At 50.4% G+C, this 13,379-nt stretch overlaps 2 protein-coding genes across 2 annotated transcripts; one reads left to right on the plus strand and one right to left on the minus strand.

Moving 5' to 3' along the window:
• Positions 1–1,757: 1,757 nt before the first annotated feature.
• Positions 1,758–3,717, minus strand: NOG (noggin). Its single transcript, XM_036879834.2, has one exon. It carries the CDS (start codon positions 3,127–3,129, stop codon positions 2,431–2,433), a length of 699 nt encoding a protein of 232 aa, XP_036735729.1. The 5' UTR covers positions 3,130–3,717; the 3' UTR covers positions 1,758–2,430.
• On the plus strand, positions 3,128–9,044 carry LOC130683261 (proline-rich protein 36-like). Its single transcript, XM_057499519.1, has 3 exons — positions 3,128–3,227; positions 3,272–4,030; positions 5,376–9,044. The coding sequence occupies exons 1-3, from the start codon at positions 3,128–3,130 to the stop codon at positions 5,390–5,392; spliced, it is 876 nt and encodes a 291-aa protein (XP_057355502.1). The 3' UTR covers positions 5,393–9,044.
• The last annotated feature ends 4,335 nt before the right edge of the window (positions 9,045–13,379 follow it).

Here is a 13,379-nt window from a genome sequence, read left to right on the forward strand (position 1 = left end):
GCATAAATTCATAAGTGATGAATGGCTGATTTTAACGTTATTTGGGCATTTGTCAGAACTTAACAAATATACATGGGGACGGCGGTTCATAAACTTAAACATCTCAATATCCCCTTTCTTCTGGAAATAAATTACGTTTGTTTGCCCGGCTTGGAGTCTTAAGGTAGCCGACATTAGGAATATTTTAAAAGCCATCATCCATCGAGCATGTCTCCCAGGCGCCAGGAAGATTAAATGAAAGAATCATAAGATGGAGGTCTTTAACTTTTAATCCTTTTACAATGAAGCCTCAGATAGTCGCGGGGGCAGGGTGCCCTCTCTGGGGGGAATAATGCCGTTATTCCTCGGCTCTCAGTTAATGAATTCCCTAACGTCTGTCCCACGGCTGACGGAGGCAGCGCCGGGGAGGGGGCTCCGGCTCCCGGGCCAGGCTATTGAAATGAGGAGCCACCGAGGCTGCGTCGGGAGGGAAGAAAGCGCCCGGCTGGAGGGACAGGGCGGGCGGGGCCGGGGGTATTGAGACCGCGCTGGGGACCCGGCGCAGGTTTGAAATGATTAGCATAGATTCGCTGGGACTCCGGACTGGGGGGTGGGGGGTGGGGGCGGAGGGACGCCGGGAGCGAGGCGCGGGGAGGTAGCAGGGGGGTGGGGAGGGAGCAAAGGAGAGCGACTTTGGAGTCCAAGATAAATAAAGGGAGCGCTAAGCAGTGTCAGGAAGCGGGCCCACGTGGAGCTGCGCGGATGGGCGCCACCGCGGACTGAGGCGGAGGGACGCACGCGAGTCGAGCGCCCGCCCCAAGAAGTTGGCTTTTTAACGGGTGGGGTAAGGGTGATGTTCTGCAAGTCCCTTTAATGGGTAGCACGTCTTCTGCCCCTGTCTAACCTCAAAGCTCAAAGATCCCGATTCTGATTTCTCCTCTCTTCCACCCCCAAGTGAAGTAAATGTCCGGGTGGTGGTGGTGGTGGGGGGCGCGCACCCTGTTCCCAACTGGCAGATCCCAGTGTGGCGTTTTTCACCCAAATTCAGACCCCTCCGAAATCCTGGCCTTCAGAGTCCTCCCTAGCTCCGGGGGAGAAGGGAGGTGAGTGTCAAATCTCCTGGCTGTGCCCCGCAGTTACGGCTGAGGGCCTGGAATTTCGGGGGTTCAGACCTGAAGATCCCCGAGGCTTTGAGTGTTGATTCCAAGGGATTAGATCACCGTAGCTTCCCGGAGTACAAAGGGTTAACACGGGCTGGTTATTGAGATGGAGGGGATGCGAGGCGGGAGGGGTGGCGGGATCTGGGTGGGCGCGCTCTGATCTCACCACCCCCCTCCCCATTCCTCGGGGGTCAAGTTTCAGCGGCACTCCGCCCCCAGGGTAGGTGTGAAAGACACGTGTCCCCATTGTGAAGGGCCTGTCAGGCAGGACAAAGCGGCCGCCCATTAACCCCCCCTCCCCCCCCGTCCCTGGGCCCAGCCTGGGGTCAGCTCCAGGGGTCCGGCTGGGTGTCGAGGTCACTACGGGCCCTAGTTTTGGTGACATAGGGAGAAAAAGCTGGGAGACTGGGCGGAGGCCACGTGATGATCAAATGAGGGGTTTGAGAATAACCTTGTACCCCGCCCCCAAGAAAAACTGAGCGGTCAACCCCATCACCCCAGAAGAGGGGATGAGCCCCTTCTCCCAACAGGCGTAGTAAGCACAGCGTCAGCCCCCCTTCCCGACACCCTCTCCCCCCCATCAATCACTAACACAGAGAATCGCAGTGTAGAGCGTAGTCGATTTTAGTGGTTTTCTTTAATCCTGCTCTGCACTTCTCATTTACTACACGGGATATTATAAAGAATAAATAGCAGATACTCTTAATTTACAATGATTAGTCATTCCATTTGTTCTCTATATTTACAATAACTGTAAAATAACATTGAACTCTATAGCTTCTTAGAGGTCCAAGGAAAACCAAAACACTTTCCGAAGAATGGAAAATAGCTTTTTAAAAGTCCTTCTACAAAAGTTCTCCCCCTCTTTGTACTTTAAGAAAAAATAACTTTTCCCCCCTGCTTCGCCATGCGAAGGGCACTGAAATATAAATAGCAGGTTAACATTATTAGCAACAACCAGAATAAGTCTCTCTTTTCTCTGTTCTTTTTTTTCCTTTTGCTTATTCTTTTTTTAAAAATACAGTAGAAGCCGGTAACTTTTAACGTATAATACTGACCTTTTAATAAGTAAATTAAAACTGGGACCGTATATACACACACATATACATTCCTACACAGTTAAACAGTGCATTACATGAACCAGAAAGCTAGGTCTCTGTAGCCAAAAAAATAAAAAATTAAAGTTCATTGAATCCCCTCGTGAGAGGGCGGTGGAACTGGTTGCAGACGGTTCGGGGGGCGTCGGTAGGGATCCATCAAGTGTCCGGGTGCGGGCAGGGGGCCCCGAGTTCTAGCAAGAGCACTTGCACTCGGAAATGATGGGGTACTGGATGGGAATCCAGCCGCAGCGCTGGCCCCCGCGCCGCTGACAGCGCCACCGCAGCACCGTGAGATGCACGGACTTGGACGGCTTGCACACCATGCCCTCGGGCACGGAGCACGAGCGCTTACTGAAGCAGCTGCCCACCTTCACGTAGCGCGGCCAAAAGCGGCTGCCCAGGTCGTTCCACGCGTACAGCACCGGGCAGAAGGTCTGCGACCACAGCCACATCTGTAACTTCCTCCGTAGCTTCTTGCTCAGGCGCTGCTTCTTGCCGGGCGCCAAGCCCTCAGAGAACTCCAGCCCTTTGATCTCGCTCGGCATGGCCCCCGACGGCCTCTGCCGCAGCAGCTGGTCCAACTCGGCCAGGTCCTCGGCGCCCCCGGCCGCCCCCCCGCCTCCGCCGGGCCGGTCCTCGGGGGGCGAGGTGGCCATGAAGCCCGGGTCGTAGTGGCCCCCGAGGAGCGAGCGCAGCAGCGTCTCGTTCAGATCCTTCTCCTTGGGGTCAAAGATAGGGTCCGGGTGTTCGATGAGGTCCACCAGGGGCAGGTTGTCGCTGGGAGCCGGGCGGATGTGGAGATAGTGCTGGCCGCCGGCTGGTGCCGCCCGCAGCCCCAGGACCACCACCAGGGCGTAGAGGGTGACCCCCAGGCTGGGGCAGCGCTCCATGCCTCCGGCGCGCGCCCGGGGCTCCTGCTTCGTCCCGCGTCCCCGGAGGAGAGCACGCCGAGCCCGCGGCACCGCCGCGCTCCCCCGTCTCTCCGGAGGTGGCTCACCCGAGGCTGGGCAGGCGCAGGGCCGGCAGCATGAGTCGCCGGGAGAGCCCTTCGCGCAGCGCCGGCTCCCACCGGGGCGGAAAAAAGGCACTCAAGTTGGCGGCAACTCCTCTCCTGGGTCTATTCGAGAAGGCGGCCTCGGCGGGGCATCCGAAATTACTCCAGGGCGACCGCGGGCGCGGGGGGCGCCGGCTCCTCGCTGCGTTCCCGGCCCGGCGGCGGCGGCGCAGGGCGCGTGGACGAGCCGCTCTCCCCTCCTCCTCCTCCTGCTGCTCCTCGTCCTGCCGCTCTGTGCAGCGCCGCTGGCCGAGCCGGTCCTAGGAGCACTTCCCTCCGCCTGCTCGCGGCTCCGCGGCCGGCTCTGCCCGGCGGACTCCAGCGGCGGCGGCGGCGGCGGCGTCCGCGCACGTTGGCACCGGTTTGTCTGTCTCGCAGGGTCCAAGCCTTTAAATTTCCTGCACTTTCAGCTCCATCACCATGGAAACCACTGACTCTCTCGGCGTTGCCCCCTCCCTCTTCTTCCCCCCAAACAACCCCACCCCCCACTTCTCCACCCCCGAGGAGCTGGAGCGGCACAGGCTCCCGGGGAAGTCTCTTGCGCTCGCCGCGGAGGAGGCGGTGGCGGCTTCGGCAGCGCCCAGGGCTGTGCCCCGCCGGACCCAGATGCCCCTGGAAGCCGACAGTCCGGCTGCCCGCCGGAGCTCAGAGGCGGCGGCGGCGGCGGCGGCGGCGGCGGCGGTGGCGGCGGCGGCGGCGGCAGCAGCAGCGGTGGCGGCGGCGGCGGCGCTTGGCAGGTCTCCGCGCAATTTTCTCTCTCCCCCACCACCCACCCCCTTCTCCTCCTCCTGCAAAATGCACCGCCCCCCTCCTTTCTCCTGGAGCAATGCAACTGGGGCTCTAGGCGCCCCGCCAGAGCCAGTCCTGGGGAGAGCTCGCGGCGGCGCTGGAGCTGGGCTTGAGGGTGCAGGGCGGTTGGTGGGGTGCTCGAGGAGGGGTAGGGTGGTTTCTCAGTAGCTGGGTGCTTTGCACTGGGAGGGGAGCAGCAGGGAGGTGCTGGGGGCTCTGTTCTCGGTGCAGTTCGCTCAAGGAATAGCCTCATGTGCATGGAGCTTTTTGGCCGGGCGCGACTCGTCTTCCTCTCTCCAGGTCTTGGTCTAAGTCCCCTCCCCCTCCTCAGCACATACACACACCACACACACACACCACACACACCCACACCCACACCCACACACCCACACCCACACACACCCCACACACACACCACCCACTCACTCACTCACTCACTCACTCACTCACTCACTCACTCACTCACTCACTCACTCACTCACTCACTCACTCACTCACTCACTCACTCACTCACTCACTCACTCACACTCTGCGCCGGAGGAGTCCGAAAGCTGCAGTGTTGCGCAGCGTGATGTAATTCCTAGGAAGCACTCCTGCCAGCCTGTTACCCGGGCCTACGAGGGGGGTCCGCTCCCCACCCTCTTCCTTGGCTGGGTTCTGCACCCTGAGTGGAGGAGCTGCAGGGGCTCGTCCGGCTCGACTGCGGCTCTCCTAGCCTGGTAGGGCTCCGCGCGGCCGCAGCTCGGCTCCCTGGGGGCAGCGCGCCCTCTGCTGGCCTTCGGTGAGTCCTGCACGTGACGCCGGCGGGGCGGCCCTGTGAGGTGGGTTTGTCTGCTGTCCACTCTGCCCAGCTCAGTTTCTGCTTCTGTGACGGTGATAATGTGTGTGTATGTGTAAGTGTGTGTGTGTGTGTTTGCGTGTGCGCTCGTGATAACGGGGCCGTTCTAGTTCCAGCTGTTCTCTCAAAATTGTCCAGCCCTTGAGTGTAAACAAACTTCTTGATTTTCCTCTCCAATCCCTCAAACCTCAGAAGACTAGTACTATACCTTATGCTTCTGAGAAATTGGCCTCAGAGGGGAGAAGTGAGGGCTAGAATCTCAAGAAATAAACTGGCAGTAGGAGGACCTGTGTCCTGGCTGGGGTCCACCTTGATATAACTATGTTAATCTCGGACAAGTCACTTTTGTGACATTGTAATCCCTCACTTTCCACATTGGTGACACAACTACATCACAGTTCCGGTCCTACCTTTCTGTTATTCTAAATAAACCTGCATGATGCTTTGTCTTCCAGAAGCAGTTTCTCTGTGATGGGAGATGGATACTGAAATGACACTTCCAGTGAATTTTCCCCTGGATGAGGAACTGAATCTAGACTTCAAAACTTGGTTTCCTTTGTGGTGCATGTGATTGGAGTCTGGAAAAAGCTGGAGAAGAGAGACTTGGAATGGATGACTCAAGTATTCACCAGCATTCCATAGAGTGGAGTTGGGAGGTCTCATTGGGACAGCCTAAATCACTCTACTTTCTTTCCCCAAAGATCTAGTTTTTCCTTTCCACCTGTGCAGTCTTCCTCACCTGCCAAGTTTATCATCTAAGGACACAGCACAGTCTTTATGCAAAACCTCAACTGTTGGTAGGGATGGCCAGTTTCAGCGGAAAACATTTTATTGAACTTGTAAATCTTGGCAATATCTAGATTAGACCATCAAGGTACTGCCTAAAGGGAAATCTTGCTTTAATGAATACTGGAGATAAGAGCGACTCACTGGTTGTTTGAATTGAGTTGATTCTGAAATAATGTGATTAGAACCCGGCACATAGTAGGCTCTTAAACAATATTCCTTTCTTTCTGATGTGGTTTATGAAGGCTTGGCACTAGTTTGTTTTCTTAGAAATTTTCCAAGCAACTTTGTTACTGCTAGTTAGTAACTGCTAGTAAATTAGCTAGTTAAATAGTTTTTCAGTAAAGAATTCAAAGGCTAAATTTTAACTCTGCCTTCCTGAGATGGTAGGTTCCAATTAGTGACATTTTACTGTGGTCTTCTCTGTTTCATCAATCTCCTCTCCTTCAGATCATCTATTTTTGTTTGAAAACCAACCCAGATCCTTTGGTTCTTTATTTAGGTTGGGAAGATTTTACTAAATAGCAAGAAGTTCTCTCAGGAATGAAAAACAAACCATGTTAGATAATAGATTGGGTGACTTATTTATTATAGAGTGTCCACTGGTGAAGACCATGGGGAAAACACAAAGGAGAAGGAACTCACAGTTGCTGGCCACCCTCCCAGACTTCAGCAGTCCAGTTCAGGGGGAATATGACATGCAGGTGAAGAAAACACTAACAGGGTATGGGTGGAAAAATCTATACATTCCCATAAGAGTGTAGAGCAGTGTTTCACAACTTTTAAAACCCATGCCCACTTTTGATAAATATTACATTTTCATGCTATCCTTTGGATGTTACTTGAAATTTCATAATACATTATGATTACCAAAAAAGCCAAAACAATTATAAGTGATACTGTTTTTAAACCACATCCCCTTTTTACTGTGGAGTTCAGAAATGCCCCACTTGGGAGGCATGAAGTCCCCCAGTTCGTGCCACACTGGGGTAGCCCATGCACGTAGGTACTGAGTGAAGCTGGAGATGCGTTACTAAGCAGTGCAAACACCTTAACGGTAGAGGTGAGTTTTAGCTCTGCTTGATGGAGAGAGATACTCATCTGGATAGGGAGAGAAAGAGATTTGAGACATACAATGTGAGTGTGCATGAAGAGGGGAAGGACACTGCTAGTCTCAGGACAGATAGAAGATCTAGGACATGGGGAGTGGAGGAGGAAACCTCATAAACGGAAATTCAAAGACAACCTCTGGACCATGCGGATCTCAGTTGGAATTCTGACCCTATTTCTCACCAGCTGCTGCTACCTTCTTAACATAAGGCACCTTAGTTCCAAACTTCCTTTCCCTATCTGTAAAATGGGGATAAGACATACCTCTCAGAACCTTGCTGTATAGAAGAGGTAAAGAATGTCTTGCTTAGCAAAGCACCTGGGGCAGAGTATATAGTGGGCAATCATCTTTCAAAAAATGTTAGCTCTTTGGGGAACCCCACTGCCCTCAACTGGCCAACAAGCTCAGGTTTGAGCTAGAGAGTCTTGAAGGGGCTGGGGATGCTGTTGAAATCTACTCCAGTGACTCTGGGCCTGTTTTTTGTCTACTCAGCATGTGCAGCTGAGCTATTCTTGGTGGCTGCTGGTCTACAGGAGTTTGGGGAAGGATGACTGGAATTTCTTGGGGACTCAATAGCCGACCCATTTCAATTCTTCTATAGTTCTATTGAAGAAGGAGCTTGACAAGTAGGACAAAGAAGGTTATATTTCTTCAAAAGGAAGCTGTGGGGTGGGAGATGGGCCGAGGGAAGGATGGCTAGCAGCTCAGCTTTCTGATCAGGCCCTCCCTGGGGGGGGTTGTTCGGACCTAGTGGGGTTTGGCTGGTTGGGCCTCAGCTGTACAAGTGGGAATAGCCTAGTGAAGAAGAGCGTAGGTCTGTTCTTGGTTGGCCACATCCTGTGATTTCTGTCCCCGTAAAGCGCTGAAGCAAGGAAAACTGAAGCACTCTTCTGAACCACTGCTTTGGCAATTCCACGTCAAGGTAGAGGCCCCTGAGGATGTTTTTAATGCATCTTCTCTTATTTTCAGCTGATTCTAAGAATAATTCAGCAATCTTCCTGTTTCTTTGGCCCTGGAAAAGTAGGCCTGAGGCAGCTGTGGGAGATAAGCAAACGAGGCAGGGCTTGAAGTCAGAAAACCTGCTATCTGCCTACTTGGTGACTTTGGGCCAGTCACTTTACCTCTTTGTCAAGTGGGGACACCGAAATACCAGGGGACCATAAGACACCATAAAGGAAAAGACAAGAAAGCTGCCGTCTTTTAGGCCTAGCAAAATCCTAGGCATATGCAAATCATCACCTTCTGATGCTGACTGTCTCTAAGGCCTCATAAATGTTGCATTGGATGGGCTTTTCCTTAGTCAGAACCAAAATGGCATTTCTGGACTTGACCCAACTTAGAGTGAGGAAAAGTCAGCCACAAGGCTTGTTACTTGTCACTTTTTTCCAGACAGTGGCAAGAATGTGAGGCTGGAGATAGCTTCCAAGGCCAGAGGGTGGTAGACTCCCCATAGCCTACCAGGGGCCAGGCAGTTCAGACTCACGCCAGGGTGGGGGCCAGTTCAGCTTCCCAAGACATTCTAATTTTTGCGTGTCCTATTGGTGATGGGATTCTGGTTACAACAGTGAAGTTCTAAGTAGCATAAGATGGGGGTGGAGTGGGATGGGGTGGAGGGGGAGAGAACAGGAGGGGAGATAGGAAGAAAGAGGGGGGAAAGGAGAGGAACATAACTCCAGGTCGTGGGCTGGGGAGGGAACATCAGTAAGTAAATGTGAAATGCATTTCCAGGAACAGGGACACAGCTAAGGCCAAAGGAGGAAGGGCACTTTGACGAGCTTGTTCCAGCGCCGACAGTCCCTTCCCCGTCTGGCTCCTGCTCTGCCTGCAGCCCCCTCCCAGCTGGCTCCACACTGGGGAAGGGGAGACGACTCTGGAGCCCAGTGGCTCATTCATCTCCTGATAAACTGTTTATCTGAGTTTTAACGAGGGCGCCTCTCTTCCAGCCCTGCAGACAGAAGCCTCCTCGTGTTTAGCCTGCCCTGATGTGGGGGGCCCGGGAGCGGGTGGCGGTGACGCCGGCAGGCCCATCTTCTGCCTCTTCCTCGTGTGTACACGCTGCCTCTGTGCTCTCCAGGCTTTGTGTTGTGTTTCCTCTGTTGGAGTCTGGGACTAGGATAGACTTAAGGTTTTCCTCTGGGAAGGAAATCTTTTCAGTCCTCTAGCCTTTATCTACACGCACGTGCGCGCGCGCGCACGCGCACACACACACACACACACACACACACACACACACACACACACACACTATCCTTCCCTCTATTTCTCATTAAATTTAAAAATCAAACAAAACTTGGTTCTGAGTTGTGAACTTTTACCATATGTGACCCAGTATTTCAGAAGGGAAATGAACAGAATGTGGCAGCCACAGCATTGCTAGCCTGGGAGATTCTCCAAAATGATGGACGGGTTTTTTCTGTGAAAAGACAGCTGTCACCAATTTATAGACATGTAAACTCTAAATGCTCTGGGACTTGCTTCCCACGTCTCACCTCATTCCCCTATGGACTTACACAGGTGCACACCTGTACAGATAGCCATGCATTTGTACCAGCATAACTTCCCCACATGCCAACATCTATACGAATAGCAAATACAGACACACCAGGGAGCTCACCCATGTGCACACACACTACACATGCTCCTTACACCCTCCTCTGCCCCTCCCATTGCCACCTGGGCTGTACAGGTTTTTGGAGACAGTCCCCTCAACTACCTGCCAGGAGGAATGTGCCTGTAGCCTCCCCACTCCCACCAAACACACAGGAACCCATCTCAACCTAGGCTCACATTTCCCCCCACATCCTCTTGTCCTGTTGCCTGAGATAGATGTTTATTTAGATAATATGGTCTAGTCTCCCTTATCCCTCAAAGACTCAAGATAACAAGGAGACAGGAGCTCAATGGAGTGGAAAATAAAGTGAAAAACCATCCCCTTTCAGGTAGGCTGAGGGAGTCACAGATTCCAGGTACTGAAGCCACCTAAGGCAACATTCTCCCATCTCTGCAATGTTTTCTTAGCCTTAAACTCTGTCTCCTCACCATCCAACTAGCTGTGCAGTCTTGGAAATGGGTTACTGTGACCACCTACTATCATTCATCAGTCTTATACATCCAAGTAGTCAGCAGAAATGTACTCCTATTCCAGATACTCTGCTTGCCAAGGTATAGGCACAGTCCTTTCTCTGAAGGAGCTCAAAGACCACTGGGGCAAAAAGGAAAAATAAGCCAAAGATTACTATTCAGGACGTCAATTGCCATGAGACAGCATAGGAATGCTGGGGGAGGTGTCCACAAAGGATCCCCAGGAAATTTGATGTCCAAGTTGGGTTCTGAAAAACCAGTAGGAGGTCACAGGCTAGAGAGGTAAGGAGGGGACACTGTCTGTACCCCATGTTGGGCAGTGGAGGGGGCAGACAACATAATCCAATTCCTGCAGACAAGTTGGCAGTGCTAAGTGTTGGGGCTTTTGATTTAGAGGCTGGAAGACCTGAGGCTGTGTATGGTGGGCCATCGAGGGTCTCAAGCAGTTTGAAGTCCAATCTGAATTTAGACTTGAGTTTAGAAATCCTTAAAAGAAACCTTGGAAACTGTAGTAATATGGAAAGTGTAGGTCCTAAACATTTTAAGACAGCCCCTATTAAAAACAAGAACAAAATTTGATTCTGATTGAAATCTAGGCTCTTCAGCCCTAGAACCTTGTTTTCAATCTCTATGCGGGGGTTGTCATTTTTTACTTTACGTTGTCTTTATGTAAATCTTTAAAAAAGAGCACACTCAAGGAAAAATCACTAAGAGATTAAAATCAATGAATTTAGAGGAAATAACTCTCCCCAAAGTAACATAAGAAACATAGAAAAGCTGGAAACTGTATTTAAAGTTACACATGTTGAAGAGTGTTTTAAAGCCAGACCAGGCTTCAGGGCAGGCCCGCTCATATTCTTAGATGATCTTTGTTTTAGGTTTAGTTAAATGGTTTAGTGCTCATGTAAGATGGTGAAGTGAGGGAGAAGCCCATTTGAGGAGCTTTTTGAGTGCAGGGTGTGTGTGTGTGTGTGTGTGCACGCAAAGAAGTATGTGACACACACTGTTTCATGACCCTCTAATCTTCCATCTTGGACATCTGCAGAGAAAACAGATTTCTTTAAAAATAAAGTTATATCCACATCAAAATCCACCACTGGGCTGAGCAACGAAACAAAAACTAAAATGGACTCAAACCCAATCTTATGCTTGATCAAAATTCTACAGTTTGAAATGAGTTTGGGGTGCAGGCTAGGTGCTGCAAGTAAGCCACCTGGAGGGCGGAGTTTCCGCATGAGTACAAAGGGGGTTTTCTATCCTAGTGGCCAGTCTTAGAAACAAGAATACAAGTTTAATACATGCTGGGGATTTACCACCTGCCTTTACAAACATTATCTTATCTTCATCATACAGGAGCTTCTGTAGTAAGGACAATAATCTCCCCAATTTATAGATACGGAAATTGAGGCCCAGAGATGGGAAGGAGTTTCCCAGGAACGCATTCTTTAACTCAAGGATCAGCTATGGAGGCAGGGAGAGGCTTCCTAGCTCAGAGCTGTGGCCCCGGGTGGGTTTCTAAGGCACGATCTTAGTTGGTCTATTGCTGTTCTCTTGGTCTGAATCCATATGTGACTTGTTTCAGAGGCCATCTGCAACAGTGGGCTCAGGAGGTTCACTTTGGGCAGTGACTTTTGGCAACCTGGTCCAGTCTGGGCGAGGGCTCACTCTATCTCCCCTCCCCCACCTGCCACGGCCTCACCTTCCATAATGGAGCGTGACTGTAGTAAAACCAGGCTTTTGATCGAGCTTCTTTACATCACTTTCAAGACAAACAATGTCTCTGAAACCCCCAACTGCTTTTATTTTTTTTATATCTAAGGTTTCAGCTTAGTGTCTTTCCCCAATTTTATTAAAAAATGCCCTCAATTGAGAAAAAAAATGGCATTTCATCATTGTAATTCACAAAATATATCAACAGAAAATGAAAATCAGAGGCTTCAAAGTTGTATCAATAATATCCTTAAATTTCTAAAAGGGGTTCCTATCTTCCTTCTAACCCATCGGGTATCCTCCACCTCCCACAACAATTTTCTTTGATATAGTAAATTTAAGGTAATAAGTAAATGTATTAATTAAAAGACAAATCAAATGCAAATTAAAATAATAGAGGGGCTAGTTCTTCACCAGCATGGGTGGTAGTATGCTCATGTTTCAACACAGGATTTTTCTAAGGTATGATTCATCATTTATAAGATTTTTAGAAGAAATTGGTTTTGTAAATTATTTATATGTATATAAATTAAATCCCCCCCACCCCCTGCCACCCTTTGTACAGAGAATGGATAAGGCGAGAGCCGTGGCGCCCCTTCGTCTCTTCCCCACAAAATAAGTCCAGTGCACTACAGTTTCGGTTACTTTGCTCACACAAAGGCTTAACCACGTTAACTAGTTAATGCAAAGCTTGATTAAACTCGCAAAGATAATCTCTCAAATGCTGGGAGAAGGGCCCTTGAAGTGCCTGGAGGTGGCAGAGAGCAGGCCAGCCCTAATGAGGCAAGACTGTGGTTCCAATCTCATTTTCACTTTGCATTGTTTCAAAGTGAATTACTGCAGCGGTTCAGTGAAATACATTGAGAAAAATGCAAAACTGCCTCCCTCACCTCGAGAATTTGAGTCACTCCAGATGAGCCTTTAAATGTAGTAAGAGGCATCATAATTATCATGCCACGGGGTAAGACAATCCTGGCAGATCACGTTTTATGGAGCTCTGCTTTTCTTTCAAAGCCCTTGCCCAGGAGGATGTAGGCAGCTACATTTGAGACTAAATGTTTATGGCTTAGGCTTCTCAAAAGCATGAATGTTTACTTTTGAGGTAGTCCTGTTGTCCTTGCATGATTTTAATATGCTTCTTCAATATTCTGACAGCCAGGCAAGCCTGGCGGCACCTGTCCTCTCTTAAAGACGGCAAAGTTGGGATTGGTTTGTGGGGGTTTGGTGAGGCCTGAGAGCTGTCCCTGCTAGTAGCTCTTCATCCCATAGCTACTGGGGTCCTAGTGGAGGCCCTCACCTCTCACCAAAGTTGCCCTACATTTGCCACTGAGAAGTAGGGCTTGCCGGGAGTACCCGCCTGCCTCAGGCAAGATAGCCTTCTGCTGAAGTGCCCAGAAGTGTTCCTCTCATTTTTCCCAAAGTCATAGTATTCCTGATGGAGAAGCAGGCTAAGACAAACTCACATACAGAAGGGAATTATTTGCAATTGTTCAAAAACCCCTAAGAAGTCTCCTGGTTCCTCTTAAGATTAAGTTAGGATGTTGGATACCTTTTCAAGTTTGACCACAATCTACCTTCTCCTTATCACCTCTTTTTACTTTTTTGCTGTTCACCTTTAGCTTGTCTAGAACTCTTTGGAGTTCTCTGCACATAGTCTGCTCTTCTTCATTGTTATATGCTCTGTCTACTCACACTGTCCCTTTTGCAAAACCCTTTACAGCCTTCTAGATTCTGCTTAAACATTGCCTCCTCCGTTCTTGATTCCCTGTGG

Source organism: Manis pentadactyla, chromosome 4, assembly GCF_030020395.1.
Source record: "Manis pentadactyla isolate mManPen7 chromosome 4, mManPen7.hap1, whole genome shotgun sequence".
In the NCBI taxonomy this organism is placed as follows: Eukaryota; Metazoa; Chordata; class Mammalia; order Pholidota; family Manidae; genus Manis; species Manis pentadactyla.